Below are 25296 nucleotides of genomic sequence, written 5' to 3'. Positions count from 1 at the left end.
ATAAACAAACCTTATCCCGCGTGACTAAAGGATATTTAAATACCTCCCCAAAAGTCCTCCAAAGGAAAATCCTTTGAATCCTTTCTAATCTAGCTACCATAGCATGAGGGATAGTGGACAAGGATAAATAATAGGTAGGAAGGCTTGAGAGAGTACTCTTTAACAAAGTAAGTCTACTCCATTAGACAAGTATAAACATTTCCACCCAGAAAGCCTCCTTTCCGTTTTTTCTAGAATTGGATTCCAAAATTGAAAATATAATGACTATCTTCAACAGAAGAAGATATTTAAAAAGAATTTAATGCACACCATTCAGCAAAAACAGACTGACTGAGAAGATAAAAGCAGGCCTTCCCTTTATTCTTTCAAAAGCTTCTGGTTATTCTATACCTACTTCTACACCAAACATAAACCATCTCAATTCAAATCCCATGAAGCAACTTTAAACCTCACAACTTCTTCCTGAATACCCCTTTTGATGTTTTGGTAAGGCAAGTAATTTCAAAATCTACACATTATTGCAAAGAAGAAATTGATTGAATAACTGCACTTTCTTTGTTCTTACACTTCTTTGTCATCTAACATGCACATGTGATGTGGAAAATCTCTTTTCACCCACCAAACAAAAAATTTATAGAAACCAAAAAAAAAGTAAAAGTCTCAAGTCCCTGATAGAGCAAGATATACTTCAAAGTGGAAATTATTGTAGTTGGATAAAACTGATAATCCATTTCATATAAAATTCAAAGTTACTTATCAAAAGAAAGATTTTCCAAACAATTCAAAGCCTTAAAAAAAAAAAAAAAAAAAAAAAAAAAATTAAGAACCAAAATAAATGACTCATGTATGAGTTGAGATTCAAACTTTGAAAGATTGGGTTAGATGAAAACAAAGAGAAGACTAAACGAGGAGAAAGATTATAACATACATTTAGGGTTTAATCATTTAGTACATTCACTGTAGCATATATTTATATTAGAGTGATATGGGACAATTACAAGCTAATTCAAAAATAACAAGCCAATTATAAAATAACCTCAGAACCACTACTGGTAACAGTAAACAGTATATAATTCAGTTAAAGAATAAGGGAGATAGTAAATAAAAACAAGTTAGGAAAGACATAATTAAGGCGATAATGCCCCCTAAAAGTGTACCACATTCACATCATCTAACCAGTTTGACAGAGACTCAAATTCACGAATTGTGTAGTATTAATTCAATTTTTCCATCATGCATATAACCTATCTGTAGTATCTGTCATACACAAACATAATTATTTATTTTATTGCAAACTTCAGTAGTGCACTAATGCCATAGAGTGAGAAAAAAGATATATCTACCTCTCATCCTTTTGCTTCATCATTTTTTCAGTAGCACTCAAAATTAATTTAGATATCCATTTATTCACTGCACATGAAAAAAATTCAAATATAAAATAAAATTTATGTTCTTTAAAAAAAAAAAGCTACAATAATATGAAATGTGCAACATCGAGCATGGTCTGTTTACAATATGAAGATAATTAAACCAAGGAGCCCTAGCTCAAATGGCATTTCCTCCTCTCACAAGTGTGGTTGGAGGGTGAGATCATGAATTCAAAATCCATTGGATACGAGTCTAACATATCAATCAAAAAAATAACTATAAAAAAAAAATGGGACATTGCATATAAATACCTGGTATCAACAAGATGGTTATTGCAATTCCAGAGACAAAAGCAAATTTGACTTGCACATACAAAAGATACAAAGCCACTCCAATTTGCAAAGGCAAGCTGAAACAGTCATGAAACTAGAGTGTTTCAAAAAACTAGCAAAAGATCATGGCATAAATTTGCTCAAAAATCAGATTCTCTTTTTCTTTTGTTGGGGGAGGGGGGGGAGTATTCATAACTCAAATTCTAAACAATAGACAAAAGTAGAGCCATGAAAAAACTATTCACATAATAATAGTTAATACTACTAGTTCAACCTTTGACTTTACGATCAGAATTATCATAAACAGAAAGAAAATGGGATCACAAGCAGCATTGACAGATCAAAAAATAATTCATATAATGACAAAACAAGAAATAAAAACAAAAATATAAAACAAAACTTTCATATGGATATGTGCTGCATTGACTTATTTAAATGGCCAAAACAATGGGTTGTTCTAATACTCTCTGATATAGTGTCTAGTCACCATCATCACCTAATTCTACTTAAATATTTCACTGTAGAGAGAGAGAGAGAGAGACCAGAAATATTTACTTTAAATAGTGATCAAAAGCCATCACCTCCAGAAATCATGGAAACTGTTACACAGGTTGACAGTTCTATCCGCATCTATGGACATGAAAGTCTGAATTTCCCCCTCAGAAAATTTTGATCGCTCTGCTAGGTTGATGTGTAGACACTGTCAAAGAGTATAAAACTTCAAATAAATCAATTATGTGAGTTGTTTCCTAGCAAACTAAGGACCTATATCAATAACTAGGAAGAAGAGGGAGAGATGGGAATAATTGAAAAAAATTATCCACACACCAAAAAAATCCGTTTAAGACATCAACAGTGACAACATGCACACACCTTCTCCATAGATGTTTACAAATTGATGTTTAAGTTGTATAAATTGATGTTTACAAACTTTGAAGGGAACATAAAGAAGACATACTGAGCATCATCTAGAACTGGAAAACCATTGAGGTTTCAATCTCTTTTGCAATGCAACATTAAAGATTATGACATACTCCTTTAATGTGTTACACTAGAACTCTCTCTCTCTCTCTCTCTCTCACACACTCTTTTGTGTTTTGCCAAAAAATCTTGGAAGTTTTGGAGGCTTTTTATTGGGGACATGGGTGGTTCTCGCTGTTTTTGTATTGAATCCAAATTTTTTCAACGGGTGGTAGAGGAGGGGGGATAGTATTTTTCCTTAAGGATTTTTGAGCGGAGTAGTGATGGAAATCAAAATCAATTGATAGAGAACTTGAACTAGAATTGCATTAAAATTAAGAATTAAAGCTGGAATTACAGAGAAACTGGAGAAACAAAGTTTCTGTCCAGGTCTAAAATTAAGTTAAATTCACATAAAAAACTGATTGTACTCTTACATAGCTAGCCTATTTATAATCTTTAACAATTAGAAAATAAAGTAGTCAATAGTTACATAAGTCAAAGCTGTAATTAAAGATGATACATTGCAGATATTAGACGTCAAAATAAGGGGCTGCTGGCAGTCCTAAGAGGTCAGAAGGTTGGCTGGCTGGTTGTCAGTCCTAAGGATAGAGGGTGGTGGCAGATATAAGAGTCAAAATAAGGGGCTGCTGGCAGTCCTAAGAGGTCAGAAGGTTGGCTGGCTGATTGCTAGTCCTAAGGATAGAGGGTGGCTGCATCATACTCCCCTCCATAAAGGAAACTTGCCCTCAAGTTTCAGTTGGAAAATAAGGCTTCAAATGCTTCACATTGAAGGCATTAGAAATGTTTAAGTGAGGGGGTAGTTGGACTATGTAGGCATTGTCATTGATTTTAGTCAATACTTTGCATGGACCTACTTTCCTTGCTCCCAACTTGGAATAAGAGTCATGAGGACACCTTTCTTTAGTCAAAATCACCCATACAAGGTCCCCTTCCTTGAAAATTAGTCTCCTTCGGTGAATATCAGCAGCAGCCTTGTAGTTTGCATTGGAATGTTCAATTCTCTCCTTGACTTGTGCATGGACAGATTGCATAAAATCTGTCATTTCTGTTGCTCTTACATTCTCCTCCTTAGAAAGTGGCAAGGGTGCCAAATCAAGACACTCAAAGGTTTATTCCCATACACAACTTCAAAAGGAGATGTGTTAATAGTCCGATTAAGAGAAGAGTTGTAAGCAAATTCAGCCAAGGGAAGGATACTTTCCCAATTCCTAGGATTTTCTCCAATCAAGCATCTCAAGAGATTTCCAAGACTCCGGTTGACAACTTCAATTTGACCATCCGTTTGAGGGTGGAAAGAAGTGCTAAAGCTTAATTCAGTTCCTATCTTGCGCCATAGAGTTCGCCAAAAAATGAGCAAGAAATTTAGCATACTTGTCGGAAACAATAGATAGGAGAACACCATGAAACTTGTAGACTTCTTTGAAAAATAAAGCAGCCACATTGGAAGCATCCGAAGTCTTTTTGCATGGGACGAAGTGAGCCATCTTGGAGAAACGATCCACTACCACCATGATTGAATCACTCTTTCGTTGTGTAGGTGGAAGGCCAAGAACAAAATCCATACTAATATATTCCCATGGTTTATTAGGCACTGGAAGGGGTAAACACAGGCCTGCATTAGTGGTTGTACCCTTTCCTTTTTGACAAACTTGGCACCTTTGAACATACCGCTCAACATCTTTAGTCATTCCCGGCCAAAAGTAGTCTTGTTTAAGGAATTCTAGGGTCTTTGATTTGCCAAAATGCCCCAAATTATACTGTTCAACAATCATCAACTCCCTTAGAGAACATTTAGGCACACATAATTTCAGCCCTTTGAAAAGAAATCTATCCTTTAACCAAAAGTCAAATTTGGTAGTTTGTTGTCCCTGCTGCAATTGTTGGTATAGATCACCAAAATGTGAGTCATCTTGGTAACTCTCCTTGAAAACTTCAAAACTAGCAACCTTAGCTTGCATTTCCACCAAGAAATTAGTCCGCCTACTCAACCCATCAGCCACTTTGTTGAGAATTCCCGACTAATGTTTCAATGAGAAAATGAATTGCTGCAAAAAGCTTACCCACTTAGCATGCCTCTTGTTCACATTAGATTGGCTATTGAGATATTTCAAAGCCTCATGATCAATGTGTAGAATAAACTCGTTGTAGGCCAAATGGTAACTCCAATGCTTAATGGCTTGAACAATAGCATAGAATTCCTTGTCATAGGTAGAATACCTAAGTTTTGCTTCATTCAACCTCTCACTAAAGAATGCTATGAGCTGCCCTTCTTGGCTAAGAACACCCCCAATTCCCACTCCTGATGCATCACAATTAAGCTCAAATATCTTGTCAAAATTGGGCAAGGCAAGGATAAGAGCTTCGGTTAACTTCCTCTTCAAAAGTTGGAAGCTTTCTTGGGCTTCATCAGTTCAAACAAAGGACTTTTGTTGAGACAATTGGTGAGAGGTGCTGCAATGGTGCTAAAATTGCTTATAAACCTTCTATAAAAGGTAGCAAGACCATGGAAACTCCTCACCTCATGCACACTAGAAGGTGTAGGTCAATCAACAATTGCCTTAACCTTGTTTTCATCCATGAACACTCCTTTGGAAGACACAACATACCCCAAGAACACCACTTGATCCATCCCAAAGCTACACTTTTTCATGTTACCATAAAACTCTTCTCTCCTCAAAATGTCAAGCACAAGCTGTAAATGCACCAAGTAATCCTCCAAATAGCGGCTATACACCAAAATATCATCAAACTACACCACAACACAAACCCCCAATAGTGGTTGCAACATTTGTGTCATCACCCTCATGAAAGTACTAGGTGCATTTGTCAAACCAAATGGCATAACAAGCCATTCAAATAATCCATGATGTGTCTTGAAGGCCGTCTTCCATTCATCTCCTGGGCGAATTCTAATTTAATGATACCCATTTCGCAAATCAATCTTGGAAAACACCTTTGCACCCGCCAAGCAATCTAGCATGTCATCCAATCTAGGAATTGGAAAAAGATACTTGATTGTGATCTTGTTGATAGCTCTACTATCCACACACATCCTCCAATAGCCATCCTTCTTAGGAGTCAAGAGAGCGGGTACCGCACAAGGGCTAATACTAGCCTAAATGTAGCCTCTATCAAGAAGCTCTTGAATTTGCTTTTGCAACTCTTCCTTCTCCTTTGGAGCCATACGATATGCTGCCTTGTTTGGAACGGGTGCACCTGCTACCAAATCAATGGCATATTGAATGTCTCGCATAGAAGGCAAGTCAGGACATAACTCATTGGGAAAAACATCACCATATTGCTGTAATAACTCAGTGACAGCACTAGGAACATCAGTTCCAGCCATTATGTTAACTGGAATTAATGCCAAAATGTAGCCACTATCTTGACTTTCTTGAATGAAGCTTTTAGAAGCGAGTAAAGAGGTTGTAGAGGATTTAGAAGTCACATTTTCCTTCATTGGCCGCAAAGTAAATTGCTGATTGTCTTTGCTTAAGGTATAGGTGTTCTTCTTCCCATCATGCATCGTTTGGCGATCATATTACCAAGGTCTTCCAAGAAGGATATGGCACGCATCCATTGGTACTACATCACACCAAACTTCATCAAAATATTTCTTTCGGATAGAAAATGGCACCAAGCAATGCTTCGTTACTTTCACCTCATTACCCTTCTTGAACCAAGGAAGTTTGTAGGGATGTGGATGATCTTGAGTGGCAAGCCTCAACTTATCAACCACCTATTTTGAAACCACATCTTCACAACTTCCCCCATCAATGATCATACTACAAACTCTTCCTCCAATGCTACAAGTTGTATAAAAAATACCGGTTCTCAACCAATCTTCTTCGGAATTGAATTTAGGATCAAGAAGTCTTTCTCATCACAAGTGTCAAGCCCTCTTCTTCTTCAAAATCACCACCAACCTCATTTGAAGGTTGATCAAAGATGGGTTCTCCATCTTCATGTTCAAGCTCTTTTACTTCCTCCAACATAAGAGCCTTCTTCCTACAATCCGAAGATCAATGACCCGGCTATCCACACTTGAAACATTTGAAAGTACCCACCTGTTGCTGTCTACCCCCACCAACAGTGGCTGTTTGGGACTGTTTTGGGGCTGTAATAGCATATTTAGAACCTGCTGGCTGCTGTTCAACCCCAGAAGTTTCTCCTCTCCCATTTGTGCTTGAATTCCCAAGCTTATAATGGCTAGAAATCCACTGCCCAAACCTGGAAACCCACTGTCCAGACCTTAAAGCTGGCCTAGTTTGTTGCTTCTCTACCAGTAAAGCCCAATTGTAGGCTTCCGACACGTTCCACAATGATTGAAGACTAAGGACATCTTAGATGGATGGCTTCAATCCACTCAAGTACCTTGCAACCATTTGTTCTTCACTTTCATTCAAATCTACCCTTACTACAAGTTGGTGAAACGCCTCCGTGTACTCCTCTACACTTCCCTCTTGCTTAAGGTTGTGTAGGTCTTTGTAGAGTGATTGAGTGTAGTTGAAAGGAAGAAACTGCTCACAGAGCCTTTTCTTCATCTTTTCCCAACTCTTGATCTTGACTTTACCACTTCTTTGGCGAGAAATTTGCAATTGTTCCCACCAAGCGGAAGTTCTCCCTTTAAGGCAAATAGCGACTAGCTTCACTTTCTTTTCATCTATAACTTCATAATAATCAAACGCCCTTTCAACGGTGTTAAGCCAATCTACAAAGTCTTCTGGTTTGAGACTCCCTTGAAATTCTAGAATTTCAACCTTGAAGTTGTAGTCAAGCCTTGGCTCATTTCTTTCCACATAAGGCCTACCCCTTGGAGGAGCTCCAAAAGGGTTCTCAAAATGAGAATGAGAGTCATTGGACTCGTCGGTAGTCTCATGAGGAGGTTGCATACGCTGCACCACCTCCGTAAGTGCTGTAACTTGTCTCCTTAATTCAGCAATCACGTCTTCTCTCTCTATGTTTTGATTCCGTCCAACATTCCTCCCCACTGGAGGGTTGGCTTCAACTCCTTCCCCAACATCCATTTGATTCCCCCTTATTCCACCTCTCGTTCCTCTCCTTCTTTGAGCCATTAGAAGCTTCACAATCTTTGAAAAAATTGTAAATAGAAGTAACAGCACAGGTTATAAAATCTGTGATATTTGCAACAACCATAGATTTGATTGGCACAAGGAACCTAGATCTAAATTTTAGGATCTTGAATGGAGGGAGAAAAAAAAGAAATACAAGGAAATCTAGGGCTCAAATGATCAAAGTGGTAGGGAAAAAGAGGATCAGATCTGTGCTCTGATACCAAATGATGGAAATCAAAATCATTGATGGAGAACTTGAACTAGAATTGCATTAAAATTAAGAATTAAAGCTGGAATTACAGAGAAACTGGAGAAACAAAGTTTCTGTCCAGGTCTAAAATTAAATTAAATTCACATAAAAAACTGATTGTACTCTTACATAGCTAGCCTATTTATAATCTTTAACTATTAGGAAATAAAGTAGCCAATAGTTACATAAGTCAAAGCTGTAATTAAAGAGGATACATGGCAGATATTAGAAGTCAAAATAAGAGGCTACTGGCAGTCCCAAGAGGTCAGAAGGTTGGCTGGCTGGTTGTTAGTCCTAAGGATAGAGGGTGGTGGCAGATATGAGAGTCAAAATAAAGGGCTGCTGGCAGTCCTAAGAGGTCAGAAGGTTGGCTGGCTGATTGTCAGTCCTAAGGATAGAGGGTGGCTGCATCAAGTAGGTACTTCATGAAGTCGGTCTTCATGGGTAAGAATGCAGCACAATGGCTGATGAAGAGTATAGAACAGATTGTTGTGGGGTTTAGTCCAAAGTATTTTTATATGTTTAGGGATGGTGATGTAGCATACACCCTCCAACGGAGCTCCAACTCTTTTGGGTTGTTCCTACTTTTGACTGAACTTAAGTTGGAGGGTATAGGAGGTCCATTATCATTCCAGTAGGCAGAGCAAAGAATGGATGGAGGGTTTTTGGGTTAGAGCTAAGGAAGTTGTTGGAACCTGATAACTATGTGAATGGTGGGTCTAAGCATTTGAAATTTGTGGTTTAGTTTCATAAGGATTACTCAGGGGTTCAACCTTATAAATCTTATGCCGATACAATGACTGGGCATCAAGTGCAGGTCAGGGACAGAGCCATATCTGTTAAGTGCCCATGGTTAAAGGAACTTGCATTTAGGGGATAATAAGGGGGAGAAGCAGAACCCAGTACTTAAACAAAGATCGCTGTGTGAAATGCCAGTGAGCTTTCCGGTTCCGATGGGCTCTCGGTGCAATATAGAGGTATTTAATTTTGAAAAGACAAATCCGGTAGAAAATAAGAGGAGATCCCCGTTGAATTTCAAATCAAATGGGTTTGATCATGTTTCTGGTAATAAAGGAGAACTGAGGAATTCTGACTGGACAAGAATAAGCTTAATTATTGAGGTGAATGGAGAAGGAAAAAGGCGGGTGGCATGGAAGAAAGGAGGTCTGATGAGTTCTACTTCTATATGGGTCTCTAGGGGTCAAAAGGAGCACGTGGTGGGTCCTAGTGGGTCATGGGTTCACACACTTCCTGTGGTGGGCTCAAACCAACAAGTGGGCCTTCTAGTAATCCCCTTTCCAAAACCCATCGGCCCAAGTAGGTTGGTAGTGGATGTAAGCCCAAATGTGGGTGTCAAGAGACCTTTAATTCAGGAAGCCCACACACCAACGAGGTCCAAAGCATCTCACAAAGTTTTGGTTGCTTAGGACAACACAGGTGTTGTTGGATATCATGTTGAGGTGTCACCGGCACCATCGGAGAAGGCCAGTACTGCGCGACAACTAGCTTCGTTGACGGCGATGAACTCGGTGGGTCAAACCTAATAAATTGAAGGAGAAAGAGAAGAGAGAAGGAGAAAGAACCAAAAAAGGCCAACGTGCCTATTGCTAAAAACACTAAATTTTACTAATCAACTCATTCTACTTCGATTGAATACATTGAGCACAATATATATAAAGACTCTTACTTGGACTAGTAGTAATAAGATTCCTACTACTAATAGGACTACTAATAAAACCTAATAAATACTTAACTTGGACCCAAAGAAAATAAACCTAAGATACTTAGAATACCCTAGAATATCCTAGACTCAACTAAATTACCAAAATACCCTTAATTCTGAGGAATTGCAAAAATTACAGATTTGCCCCTGAATATAAAATTGACCATAATTAAGAAAATAAAAACCTAAAACAAAAACTGTTTTAACCCTAAAAGACTCAGACTATTAGAATGACATGACTTTCACCTCAATAGGACTTCACACAAGGACCCAATAAAATAATGCTTGAATAGGCAAATTTGCAAAGTTGTAGCATATTAATCTTCCATAACTTCGTGACATACCTTCTGGTAGATGACAGTCATAATACCAGACCGTAGCTTTAACTTTAGCTTGGAAAGGTGGAAAGAATATTGTGTATCAAAAAAGGATCTGCACAATTGAGACAAGCATTCAAAAGATATTACTATTAGTAACTAAAAGGAGAAAACATATGTAAGTTAGTTAAATTAATCCTAACATATAACATATTATTGACATATATAGGTATACACTAAGTTTACTCTTTTTCCCCTAGCTTTATACCTGTAACACTTCCCCTCAAGCTTGAGAGTATATATCATACAATCTTAGCTTATTACATAATAAACCCAAACAAGTTTTATAAAAAGCTTTGGTAAACATATCAACAATTAAGACTCTTGTAGATTTCTCCCAAGTAATATGACAATCTACTTCTATATGCTTGGTTCTCTCATGTAACACAAGATTGGAGACAATATGAATTGCTGCTTGATTATCACAATGCATAGTCATAGGCATCTTCACAAAAAATTTTAATTCCCCAAGTAAATGCTTAATCCACATAGGCTCACATGATGTGTCATGGCTCTATACTCAGCCTCTGCACTGGATCTCACTAAAACAGTTTGTTTCTTACTTTTCCAAGTAATAAAATTTCCTCCCAAAAAAGTGCAGTACCCATTAGTGGATTTTCGATCTAACGATGATCCTGTCCAATTAGCATCAATAAAGGCTTCTGCCAATAGGTAACCGTTAGCTTTATACAAAAGACCATGGCCTGAATGTGCTATAAGATACCTCACAATCCAAATAACAGCCTCCCAATTTGGAAGGCAAGGATCTTTCATGTACTAACTCACAATACTAACTGCAAATAATATATCTGGGCGAGTAATTATCAAATAATTTAGCTTACCAATATCTCTCAGGATTAGATAACAACTCCCCTTGATCTTCATACAATTTGACATTAAGATCCATAGGGGTCGCCACTGGTCTAGATCCTAACAAGCCAGTTTCTTCCAAAATATCCAACACATACTTTCTTTGTGATAAACTGATTCCTTCTTTAGATTGTGCTACCTCAATACCCAAGAAATACCGAAGTGTGCCCAAATCCTTAGTTCAAAAGGAGTTTTGAAGGGAGTTTTAAAGGTATCTCTTCAAATCATCAATACCTTTCTTGTCATCACCGGGTATTATAATATCAAAACATACACTATCAATAAAATTTTTCCTCTTGCAAAGATAGGGGTGGCAAAATTGAACACGACTTGCGAACCCAACATGACACGACACAAAATTAGCAGGTTATGGGTTAAGGCTTAATGAGTTTGTTTCATATTCGGGTTAACACAACTAACCCGTTTAATAAACTGGTTGGATTAGTGTTCAACACATAGAATTCGTTTGACCCCCTTTAACCCGTTTAATTAAATGACATTTTACCAATATATCCTTCAAACTCTAAGTATATAAACTTATTAGTTATTGTGGTTTATTTTCTTTGACATATTATGATTGATTATTTGTGATATTGAGATATGTTTTAGTTCTGAATGATTATTTGTGATGCAGTTATTTGTTAATTTTAAATTTTATATTAAAAATATTTATTTGTTTGTTTTTTCATAAATGTTTTTTTTTTTCATTTTGATAAAATCTGATAAACAGGTTAACACGACTTAGGCATTTAATAAATGGATCGTGTTAGAGTTGAGGAATCTTGACATGTATAATAAACATGTCGGGTTAGTGTTGACCTATATAGTTGGACACTCATAAGTTGACACAATACGAATCCAACATGTGAACACGAATTGCCACCCCTATGCAAAGGTATGAGAAAACACAAAGTGATCAGATTGGTAATGTTGCAATCCAAACTTTAACTCTGCTTCACTAAATTTACCAAACCAAGCTCTAGAAGATTGTTTAAGGCCATAGATGACCTTATGCAATCAACACACCTTTCCAAACTCCCCCTAAGCAACAAACACGAGTGGTTACTCCATATACACCTCTTCCTTCAAATATCCATTCAAGAAGCCATTTTCAATGTCTAGATGAAACAATGGCTAGCCCAAATTAGTAGCTAAGGAGATCAAAATTTGGACAGAAAAAATTTTAGCAACAGACGAGAATGCTCTACATAGTCAATGCCGTATGTCTGGGTATACCCTTTGGCAACCAAGCAATCCTTCGAACACTCAATAGAACCATTAGGCAAGTGCTTCACAGTATACACCCAACAAAGCAAACACCCAACGACAACCAACAGTAGTTCTCCCTAGAGGATGAGTACTTAGAGACCAAGTAAAATTTTGAGACAAGGAAGACATTTCTGCTTCCATAGCAGACTTCCAACCAGGGATGGATATAGCCTCTTGGAGAGACTTAGGAATAACAGCAAAACTAGAAGAGGTAAATGGTCATAAGAGACAAATTGAGAGATGGGATGAGAGGTACAAGTACTTTTACCTTAGCGTAGATAAATTGGAAGAGAGTTAGACTCAACAGGTAGATCACTAGGCAAGGAAGAAGTCTTAGTTGGAGGTTTCTACCGACAACAGTATAACCTAGAGTGGTTTCTAAGGAAGAGATTCAATAGGAGACACAGGCAGTAAGCAAGGAAGACAAGGAAGAGAACTGTCACTACAAACCAAAGGAGAGAAATAGGATTGAAACTCATCAAATATGACATCAGCACTAATAAAACAACAACAAAGAGTAGGTGAGTAACATCGGTATCCCTTCTGAATACAAAAATACCCAAGAAAAACACATTTAATAGAACAATGATCAAGTTTATCACTCCCTGAACCTAAGACATGAACATAGCACACAACCAAAGATCTTAGGTGGTAGATGAAACAAAGGTGCATTAGGAGAGAGCACAATATAAGGGATTAGACCACCTAGGATAGTGGATGGCATGTGATTAATCAAGTGACAGGCAATTAACACAACATCACTCCAATTTGATTTGGGAACATGCATATTAAACAATAGGGCAAGAGTGACCTCTAACAAATGACGCGTTTTGCATTCAGCAACGTCAATTATTTGTGGAGTATGGGGGCATGAAGATTAGTGAATTATACCATGATCATCAAAAAATTGAGACAAAGATGAATGAAAATATTCAAAAGCATTATGAGATCATAAAATACGAAATGAAGCACTAAATTAAGTTTTTATTTCCATAAAATAAAAAAATAAAAAATAAAATATTTAAATATTGAGTATAATCCAGACCATTCTTTTATAAGATAAAGATAGATAACCCTAGAATAATCATCAACAAAAATGACAATATCTAAATCTCAACAATGAGGGAGTGTTTATTGGACCCCAAATATCATAATGAACTAAATGAAAGGACTACTAACACAACTCTCATGCCTAGAGATAAAAGGCTCCCTATGGTGTTTACCCAATTGACATGCTTCACATTGTAAGGACTCAATTTGACGACACAACGGGACTAACAAATTCAAATTCTAGAGAGATGAGATAGACAAATGAGAAGCCACTAAATTAGAACAACCACGCTAATCCAAGTAGTAGAGTCCACCGACTTCATTCCTTCCACCAATAATCTTCCCAGTCCTAAGATCTTGGAAGATACAATGAATGGATAAAAAAAGGGTCAAAAGTTTAGTAAGCTTACTAATGGACAAAAGATTATAAGGAAAATCAGGAATATATAAGACAAGAGAGAAAGATTAGGACTGAGATTGGCAATGCCCAAACCAAAAACTATAGTGGCAAAGCCATCTGCCAAAGTAACATTGAGAAGACTACTAGAGTGCTCAAAGTCAGAGAGTAAACCTAAGATACCTCTCATATGATTAGTAGCACCTGAGTCAATGACCCAAGGGTCCTAAGTGGCAAGACAAGCAATGGAAGTACCTTGTTGAGCCAAGCTAGTTGTAGAGCCAAACCCAACGGAATTAGAATGGATAGGCAAGGGCGATTATACTCTTCCTCAGGGACAGAGACTACTCTAGATGTTGGTAGATGTGAATGTGAAGTCGATTCTTCAGCCTAAAACCTAGCTTGGTGAGCTATGGGTTTACCATACAACTCCCAACAAAAGTCTACCATATGATTCTCGCCATAACAATAAGTGCACTTACGAAGGCCACATCATCTACTAAATCCCCTTGTTCATGACCTCCACGGCCTCAGCCTCCACCACCACCTCTATTACTCCCAATATAAGTGGCAAAAGCATATTTATCACCAAAAGGTAATGTATCAATACTAGAGGAAGGGAATGTTATAGTGCTAGAGTTTGGTAATGTGGTTTTTCTATGTCTACCAAAAACTTCACTCAAGGAAGGGAGATGTTGACTAGCCAAAATTTGTGATTTCACCAGATTTCCAAATCCAAAATTTAGTAAGAAGTAAGAAAACCAAACTACAATTGATCTTAGACTCCATGCTATTCCACAAACAACTCCTATTTAGGCATCTTTAGCTCTCCAATTAGGAAATTAAGAGTCTGTAGATGTGGGGGGTTCACTAATCAACGATCAATATTGCTTTAAATCCTGCGTTTTGTGAGTGAACTAAGGGTATAAAGGCGGACTGTCATCTTGTTCAAGAAAGACTAGAACTTGGTGTTATTGCTACCCCATATGTTTCTATAGGAGCTAAAACTATTAATCTAATTTTTTTTTAACTGAAAAAGCAAATAAATCCTAATTCCACTTGGAAAGAGAAAACAACATAAAATCTTAAACTATTTTCTTCTCACTCAACCAATCTACATCACTGGAATTATATGAATATGTGCCAACTTGATAAGGAGTTTTATGAGCAATATATATGTGTGGGGAAACTAGTCGTAATGTATTTAGGAGACATTATATAAATAACATGTGTTGTGATAGAGTAATTAATTTTTAACCCTACACACTTCCTAAGTTGACGAGAAGGTTTTGCAATATACATGAAATGGTCAAAGTTAGGTACAGTTCATTATGTGTTGACCTTAAGTTCCCTGATTCAATTCAACCATGTGGTTGCATTAACCAATAAATCACATGCTCGAATTTAATTGTCCTTGAAACGGGTAAAATACTATTTTACAGCATTGGTCAATACAACCATGTGGTTGATTTTGATTGGAGAACCTAAAGTACCTAAAGAACTGCATCTATGTTTTTTCCCTAAATGAAATATATGTTTGTAAAGGTAAAAGAAACAACATGCGAGTCATTAAAAGAGATTTCAAAGGAAAACAATATAATATTTCTCACATTGTTGGTGTTGTGCAGAGAAGAATCATAATGCATTAAAATATTGGCTAAATGTAACATAGCTAATATGACTGCCAAGAATAAAGATAATAAAGGCTAGATCACACACTGATATTCAGTACTCCAGAATCAATCAAAAAAAAAAAAAGAGCAAGGTTGATGCAGGAGGCAGTGAGAAGACAAATTTATTATATTTTATTTGATTTTATGTATCAAGGGCAATTCTATAATTTCTTAATATTTTGGAATGGGCTGTGCTTATAGTCCATTGGGTTTTATTTAAGTTTAGTTATTTAATTTGGGTATAGTATTAAAGCCCAAGGAGTCCAAGTCCAAGTCTTATTAGGATTTTAAGAAATTCTAGTTCTACTAGGATTAGTTTTAGTCTTCTATTTAAAGAGGTGTAGTATTTTCTATTGAGGTGGTGATTAATAATATTTTCAGATTTTAGAGCTATAAGCTTGTTACGGCTTGTGTGATGCATACTACTCCTGGGTATGACTCCAAGGAACCCTGTGAGTGAATTTTAGGAATTTATCTTTTATTTACTGTTCACAATTACTATTCACAGCACTGTTCACAGCCACCCAAACCTTGATTGTTCTCCTTTGTTTCACAAACCCTACTAATCCTTGTCCCCTTTGGAAACCCTATTATCCCTCTTAATTTCTAGCCTATTTCTCACCAAAACCTAACCCCAAACCCTCAAAACAGAAGTGTTACCAGATCTGCCCCAAGAGTTCTAAGACAGATTTTTGTTCTTACCCCTTGTCCTATGTCATAGGTGTCCTGTAAAGGTAATTATCACCAGGTCCAGGTCCCCTATGGATGTTGATATTACCATTTCAACTGAATTTGACTTCAGAATTATTACTTGGCCATAATTGTAATGAATACATTTTTCTTTTCCTAAAAATTTATTGTAGGACAGAATTAGTCTCTCTTCTAAACTGATAGTACATTTAACATTAATAATTAAGACTGGAAAGCACTACTAGGAAATGTGAGGCACAAGAAAAGGGAAAACGTTTCTAAAACCATCAGTAGAAGTCCAAGAGAGAGTTACTTAAGGACAGATGTCAGCCCCAAGGACATTGCAAGAACATAGCCATCTAAATGCCCAGAACCTGATATAAGAAAGTGTTAATAAAATCCATCACAATAAGTAACCTCATCAAAAAATGATTACTAAGAAATATTAGTGAAACACTAAGTGCCTAAGGGATGCAAGAGTTCTTTGAAAACTTTTTTTTCCATTTTCTAAAATATGCAATTACAGCACTGCTAACCAATGAATCAGCAGAACCAGTTGCAAACTAAACTGCTTATGTTAAAGCCCTTGCCCTTTTCTTAGTGATGGTTCGTAATCGGTAACCTCATTCCCTAGTTTAGGAAGTGAATAATCCTCCAACAGACAAGGGGGCATTTGGAAGTGAAATTCACTCGGATTGAATTACTTTGCAAGCAGAATCTGTACAGCTAGTCAAAAGATTTTGAAGAACTGGATTATGATAGAAAATCTACAATTCTTAGATTTTCAATGACTGAAGTGTGATTTAGATATAAGATGCAGTTGGGTGGAACAGATAACAATATCAATAAAGTGTTTACAGATAGTGGTAACAAATGAAATTAAGCTTCACTCCAAATTAAAAATGAAATTAAGTTTCACTCCAGATAAAATTAATTTTCACTCAGATTGAATTACTTCGCAAGCAGAATCTCAGAAAATACACAATTTTGACATTTTAATGATTTTCATGTGGAAGTGTGACTTAGATATGAGATGCAGTTGGGTGGAATAGATAACAATACAATTAAAGCATACAGCATACTAACAAACGAAATTAAGTTTCTCCCAAAATTGCAAAGAAAATTTCTAGAAAGACAAGGAAAAAAAAATCATGCAACAATGCAGTGGATCCCATTATAACCACTTTGTCAACAACTGGTTACCTTTTTGGGCTTCTATTAATGAAATATTTACTTATCAAAAATTACATCTGGAAAATCACAGCTAAAAAAAAGTGACCATTTGCAGCAAAACCTTGTTGAAGAAATCGAATCAGCTTATTGAGAAGCAATGGTCCCGCAAAACCAATACAATCATTAAGCACCTTGCAATATTTCAATACAATTACATTATTATTAAATTGAAATCTGTCAAAGAATAATAATTGAACAAATAAACGAACCAGAAAGAACAAAACTATATGCTACTATGTTTTCTTCTCTAACATCGCAAAGAAAAACACAACAGGAATAAGGGGCAGGATCAAAATAGAAATTAAAATATCTATAAACTTTTTAATTTCATATTCTTGTAAGTTTCAGCAAATGATAAGAAAACTTGCCCTCAGATAAATGAATACCTTTAATAATCCTAAGCGAACATACGGCCACCCATATGCAGAACAGATTGCTCTAAACAATGAAGGATTAGAGCAATTTTTAATCTGCTGATCTTGCCAACAGCTTAACAATCTATTATGACAGGAAAGTGGATCCATATCAGCAGGTAGACGAAGCAAATCTTCAAAGTCAAGCTGCTTTGTCACACCATGATTCATCACAGAAGTGATAGATTTGAATGTCATAAGATCCCAATAGCTCTGCGAATTTCCCTTTAACAATCAAATTAAACATAAACATTAGTATGAACTGGTCAACTTTGAGAAATGGAAAGAAAAAATAAATAATAAACAGCATCCGAAAGGAGACTTATCATTTTGGACTGTAAGCCTTAATTTCTGACTTATGCGCAATAATTGCATAAGACAGAAATTGTACTTTCCATAATAAATAATTCCTCTGAAAGGTAAAGATTGACATTGTACGCTTCATTAAAAAATAAAATAAAAAAGCAGTTTAACTAGAATTGCGGGTGACATCATTGTAACAGTTTATCAGTTAATAAACTATATGAAAGTTGTGGAGCATTGAAGAAACATATAAGCATTGCACAAATTGAACTTGTAGGACAAAAGAAGCTTATTATAGAGCTCTTCCACAAGCTGGACTTCTAGTTGTCAATGTTCGTCAAACCCAGTATGCTTGGATGAGGCATGAATGTAAGCGACATGTCCTAACTATTTGTTACCTTCTGATAATTAAAAAGTCATGCTAATCTGGTTGGGATTAAATACCAGGATTCTTAGCTGCATTTTCTCATAATGAAATTAGATAGAGTACTACCAAATTATGAACAGAACAGAATGGGACAGAACCTTGAACTTTCAGAGTCATATTTCATTAACAATGGCACAAATTTTCTATTATAAAAAAACTAGAAGAGAGAAGCAAAAATGAACTAAGATAATTCTTTGGCAATTGCTTTAATCAAGAATCCTTGTCGATTTATAAAAGTACAAGTCTAGTCTACCTGCATAATGCAAGCAGATACCAAAAAAAAAAAAAAAAAAGCAGCCAAATGCAATACTACCCTCACCCCAAAGTAAACTAAAGTAACCAAAAAGAGGTTAAGGAAACCAATGTTATGAATACCATTCCGGACCTGTTTCAGTTTATCAAGTGGAATGAAATATTTCAGTACCGGCCTATTTTGGCGTACTATTTCAAGATGTTTCAGGTTGCCTAAAATAAATAAATAAATATATATATATATATATTCCTATACAACATAAAATTATCAGTTCAAAGAAGTAAATAACTAAAGGACAAAGATTAGCTACAAAATTGGTTGTAGTTTAAGGCAACAAACTTCTTCAATAAAATAAATATTACTATATATTTTAAAAATCTAACCGTTGAATTGCTTGTTCTTTACGCTCTTAATACACATGTCAAATTTTATGTCAATCAGATATTATTTACTATATAATCTATAAGCTTATATTTTATGCATAATTTTAAATTACAGAAACTTGCAATTTAAAAAATTTATTGATGACATAGCTATTGATCTAATTTTCTTAAAATTTTGCAAACATAGAGGATATAAAAAGAAGATGTAATCTAATTGTGGATTGTCAAAATTCACATCTAATAAAAAGATATTGAGTAAAGTTGTAGCCTAAGATTACAACTAATTTTGTAACTAAACTTTGTCCACAACTAAATAACAAATAATTTAGTCTTAAGTCTTAACATAAAAAAAAAAAAAAAAAAAAATGTATTACATATTTATTTATTTTTTTAGTTAAATAATAATACAAGTTAATGAAATAAATATTTAAAAAATGCTTAATTAACAAATCAGAATCACCATATTAGTTTTTTTTTTAGATGTCAAGATAAAGCTAAACAACTAAATAGCATAAAGCATATTATTGAGCTTGTTCTTCTCTCCTTTCTTATTTTTTTTTCCCTGAATAACCCACTACATTCATCATTGATATGTGTGAAACATAAGCTACCTACCACGTGTGCAATACACATCCCAATAATATAATTAAAAAAATAGATAAAAGCTCTTGAAGTAATAAATTGTTGAATAAAAAAACAATAAATTTGTCTAAATATCTTCCCCCATTTATTACCCTACCTACCCCACTACCCATTCCACACATCTCTGCCTCTCTCTCTTAACTCTTTCAAGTTCAAAGTCCTGTGTCTCTCAAAACTTTGAAGAACAATGGAGAACTGACCAGCTCTCCTTCTGCTTACCGCCTCTCTTGATGCCGAATGCAGATAAGCATGTATTAAACTTGTTTTCCCCTTTTGTTTTCTCTCTATCACAAGCACTCTCTCACATCACACCCATACCTCAAAACCTCTCTTTCTCTCTTTCTATTTGGACCCATAACCTCAACTCATACTGGCCAATTCTTGTATTTCAGCCGAAATTGACCGAAACAGCCCGGAACACCCAAAACTCACCGGAACAGGCTAAAATTTGATCCGAGGTGGAACAAGGGGACTATTGTTCCAATTTGTATGCCAGTACGAAATTTTCCAGCCATTCCAGCCAGAATGGAATGGAATGGAATTAAAAACAATGAAGGAAACATATAAAAAGTTAGGAAGATATTTGTAGGCAACACAAAAGGAACTTGTTAAAAAATGTTTAAGAAAAGCCTTAAAAGGCAACATAAACATGTAACATAATAAAATTGTTAAAAACAACTTTCCCATGAATTTCCTGAAGGATTACAGTCAAAGTTCTCCCATATGCCTTAGCGTGCTTCTTGAAGGGTTGGCTAGTTATTTTCCAATAGACATCCATATCCATTTTGAAAAAAATGCTTGCAGGGAAACACATTTTCATCCTAAGACTATGTTCTTTGATAACCCATGCCTAGATATTAAGTTTAAAAGGTAAAAAATTGAAATTAAAACTTCAGGACTGGGCGTACATAGGAGTATCTTTCAAAATGTGCATTCCCAATTAATAATTACAGATCGCTTCTTACCTTGGTTGAAAATTATCACCAAATATACTCAAAATAGGCTAAGAATATAAGCAATTAAATAGTGTAAACAAAAATAAAAAGAAATCTCTCAGAGATAAAATATGAAGATGGCAAAATACTTACAGAATCCATATGACAACCTTCCTCTAGGTCCTTGTCAGTGGAAAGAAGTGACTCTTCTATTGAACTATAATTTGGGCAAGAGATAATGTTGTCAATGGATCTCAAAAATATGGAAACAATATGGATCAAGTGTTACATCTATATGCTTAAACTACAAATTGATAGTCCAATGGGTAAATGATGCTTGCTGTAATAACATTACCAATTATACACACAAGAATTGGAAAACTGATACACAAATATATTCTTGAACTTAAAGCAAATAAGACAAGGAATAGAAAGTGATAGGCAACGCCTAATGCATTTGTGTAAAAATGTGGAGCTCAATGAGAGAGAGAGAGAAAGAACACAGTTAATAAACTTCTATAAATCACTATATGGTAGATTTTGCCGTGTGGCATAGTTGTCAGTATCGAACGATATGCGATATAGATGCAGGATCTTTAAGAAATTCAGCACTATACTAGATTTCTTGAAGAATTCTTGAATAAGGATTGATGTTTAAGAGTTTAGATTAGAAAAGAATGACTATTATTGGCTGTTTTGGGGCTGAAACAGGGGATAAACAGAAATAACACAAATAAAACACTAGGTAATCACACCTAGGTCTTCCCAAGCATCACGCCTAGGGTTCCTTGGTATCACACCTAGAAGAAGTTTGCATCACACAAACAAAGCTTGAAATAAGCTGCTGAATTTTATTAATCAATCACTATATTTTGAAATAACATGACCACAAAAGAGCCTTTATATGGAGGCTATAGTTATCCATTTCCTAGTAGGACTTAGACTCTAAATAACCTATTCCTAGAATGAATAGGAATACTAACAACAATTAAATAAAAGACTTAATAACTCCTAAACCAAATAGGAAAAGGACTCTAAACATAAAATAAGACTCTTGGGCCTTTGGTACAGCCAAGGACAGCCCATTCCAGATTTCTGGAAATTACCAAATTGCCCTTATTCTAATAGAACTTAATTAAATCCTGATCCAGCAGTTTCTCAACCTAAAAAACTCAATACTGATGACTAAAATGACCTAAAAGGTGCTAAGAAGGTCCAACATCAAAACTAGACCATAATTCTTGAATCTTTGTATATTTAATCTTCTTTTTCCTTGAGCTCTTCCTTGTCCTCATCAGATACATATCATACGATATGTATCGTATCGTGAACAAAAAACTCCATATTATAAGTACTCGTGAATCGTACGATACATAAGTGCATATCATATCGTAAAATTATACGTATCGTACAATACATAAAAATGTGGGTTTAAAATGAGTTTTTTGTTAAATTTTTTGTTTTTATTTGAGTCCAACAAGTTATTAGACTTGGTTTTATCACAAAATTATAGGCCTACTTGATTGAACGTAATAAAATAACATGTTCATGAGTTTGTTTTCCCCCTTTTCTCTTTCTCCTACAAAATTTGGATTACACACTTGACACTACTTTCATATTTGCAAAATATATATACACACACACACAATGAATTAGGTATTAAATGAGAATATAATTATTTTTATTTTTGATATTATTGTTACAAGCCTATAAGAAGCTAGAATGCAAAGAAGAAATATAAAGAAAAATCATTAAAATAAAAAAGAACTATAAGAGATACTAAATGTTGATGATGAAAAAGAAAATGTCAATAAAGAAATAATTTTGCAAGAGGATGAACATGGTGATAACATTGACTTAAATGGAGTTTATTAGGTAAGATGATGAATATGATGAATAATTTTGGCTCATATGTTATATATTATCACTTATGAGATTTTAATCAATTTAAATGTGTATGTTATAAACGTGTGTTAATTTGAATTATTTGGTTAGAGTTGTTATATTATTACATAAGTGATGATTAAATTAGTCCTAATTTGAATATATTTCAAATTTATAATGAATATATATATATATATATTTAATATATTTCAAATTTATAATGAATATATATATATATATATATATTTATTTAATTTTATTAGGTGTTTGTGTATCTTATGATACATGATATGATACTAAACACGATTCATAAAAATCAAAAACCAATTCACAATATGATTCACGTTTTAACAACTATGTCATGTGGTAGTTCGAAATCTACATTTTTTATTGAAACAAATCACTTAAAGGTCTTCAAACTTCCCTCTAATCCAACTAAAATTTTGGAAGAGCAGAGGCTATAGCCTATAAATTAGGATATTCACCAAAAGACTCAGTACACAGTAAGCCTCTATTTTCTATGAATATCTACAATTCCACATGGACAATGCATAAACATACATCTTACACATCATTTAATAATTTTCATCAACGATTCTGAATGATAGTTAGGACAAAACAATATACCCTTGATAATTACACATTGCATTGCAATCGCAGCCCATGACAAAATTATACGCCAAAATTGGTAATCTGCCATGTTACTAGTGGAAAAGTACTTATCAAAAAAAAATTAGAGGAAAAGTTGAATAGTGTGGGCAAGCACACAAGAAAATTCTGATGGCATCAATTGAGCTATAACATGCTTAAAAACTGCAGAATGAAAGCACACACCCGCCCCCAACCAAGGGGATTGTGGGGGTCGAGGCTGCTGACCTCACCATCCAGCTAAGTGATACTAATCATGAGGAGAGAAAGAAATAATCTCTAGAAAAAACTGTTTTTCTATCCCTTTTTGGGGTTGGATAGGAAGCAAATGGAAACCAAACTCTTCATATTGGAAAGAGAATTGTATAATCCACTTATTTAATACTGTTCTAAGTCATAATCTTGCTTTCATTCATAACTGGGTCTTTTACAAAAACTATCCACATATATAAGGTTTTTTCCCTGCCAGCGAAAATAAAAAGTTTTTTTCTCCAAAGACGGCCCATAGTGCCACCTGAATTCTACAAGATAATGTTCTAGATGTAATTATGATCCACAAAAAAGGGAGACAAGAAGAGAATGATTAAACAGATATACCTGCTTCTGGAAGATGTCCGCTTTATCCTGATAATGTTAATGGATAAGCCAAACATGATATCCAACAAAACAACACAGCTCTCTTTAAGACATCTCAAAATCTGTCAAATGAATTGTGATTCCATCTATCAGAAAGATTCAGATGTCAAATAGTTTTACAGTACCTAAGCAAATAATTTCAAGGAGTTGAAAAGACTTCAAAGGGGCGTTAAGATGAATGATTTCAATCACAACATAAATGGCTTGCGGGTAAAACGTATCATCTTTCAAATACTCCAAGATTGTACATAAGTTTGTTATTACAATAAGACCTTAAAAGTTTAAACATTAAATGTTTGTTGCTAGAACATACAAGGAAAGCTTTTCATCAAAGAATAGCTCCAAAAAGAATTTTGAGCCTTAAAATTACAAAGAAAAAGTTTCTTAGTTTTTCTTTGCCATGGGCACCAGAAACAACAGTTGAAACAAAATCCTAAAAACAAATGCTTCCATAAGGTTGAGAGTAGATGGTGCAAATATGTAAACATAAGTAACGATAAACTAGTGAAATCCATCAATGTTGATTTAGATGGAGCTACATTAATTTGTTATTAACTTAGTCACCGTCTTCCAGACACATCCATTTTAATATGTCCCTCAAAAGAGTTGCTTTTAATATTGAGAAAATTGGGTAGCATTGTTTCTCAATTCCCATGTTATTGTTAAGAAAACCCACATCAATTGGTTTTAGAACCACATGAGGGATTCATGTACTATTTTGGCCTCTCAACCTACTAGCTTAAGCTTTTGGGTTGGATGCTCTAAAGAATAAACATTATAGCAATGGGTTGGATGCTCTAAACGTTATTGCAATTTATTGATCCTTTTCTATCTTCTTTCTAGGGTATAAATGCTTGGTCCCTATATGTTTGGGTGAGTTGCAACTCCTAATTTCAATTTGATCCATGATATTTCTACTTCTTGTCAATGTAATCATTCCTTCGAGGGATGGCAACAAGATGAGACAAGGACGGATCATGAGTGCCCCAACCCTGTCCCCCAAAAGAGCTACCTTGCCCCATCCCCACCCCGCAAGGCCTCACCCTATCCTGCACCACCCCAGCCCGCACATAATTTAGAAATTAATATATTAACAAATTAAAAAATAAAAAATAAAAACACTAATGTATATATATATAAGGTTATTTAGTATATATAATACAGGCCAGCAAAATCATTCCCTACCCCACCCTACAGATTTAGAAAATGATGCATAAACACTTCATTTGGGGTTTTGTACCCGTGTTATAACAGTGTCCTATCTGCCATATCATGTTATAATTTTTCAAAAATTGCTCATGTCACTATATTGTAACCGTACATGCACCTATGTTCATATCCGTGTCCGTGCATACTAGATTCTAGGAGGGAGGGAATTTCATCTCATCCCAACTACATTTCCTCTTCAAGATGGAAAAATTTTGCGCAAGACAAATCAAGTTGGAAGGGTGAGACGGGGTCAGTAAAATCTATTCCTACCC

General features: G+C 35.2%; 1 protein-coding gene across 2 annotated transcripts in view; it reads right to left on the bottom strand.

Moving 5' to 3' along the window:
• Window positions 1–25296, bottom strand: part of LOC112024609 (ABC transporter C family member 13) — a 78939-nt gene that overhangs the window by 37288 nt on the left and 16355 nt on the right. For both annotated transcript variants that reach the window (XM_065779749.1, XM_024057227.2), the window contains exons 6-14: window positions 23777–23877; window positions 20801–20864; window positions 17678–17929; window positions 17353–17422; window positions 16372–16432; window positions 10077–10164; window positions 2282–2400; window positions 1680–1777; window positions 1344–1410 (exon numbers count right to left, since the gene is read on the bottom strand). In XM_065779749.1, coding sequence (XP_065635821.1) covers window positions 1344–1410; window positions 1680–1777; window positions 2282–2400; window positions 10077–10164; window positions 16372–16432; window positions 17353–17422; window positions 17678–17929; window positions 20801–20864; window positions 23777–23877 — 920 coding nt within the window. The remainder of the gene's footprint in view (window positions 1–1343; window positions 1411–1679; window positions 1778–2281; window positions 2401–10076; window positions 10165–16371; window positions 16433–17352; window positions 17423–17677; window positions 17930–20800; window positions 20865–23776; window positions 23878–25296) is intronic.

Source organism: Quercus suber, unplaced genomic scaffold, assembly GCF_002906115.3.
Source record: "Quercus suber isolate HL8 unplaced genomic scaffold, Cork oak 2.0 scaffold_216, whole genome shotgun sequence".
NCBI lineage: Eukaryota > Viridiplantae > Streptophyta > Magnoliopsida > Fagales > Fagaceae > Quercus > Quercus suber.
Note: the sequence above shows the minus strand (reverse complement) of the source record. Positions and strands in the feature narration are given on the sequence as shown.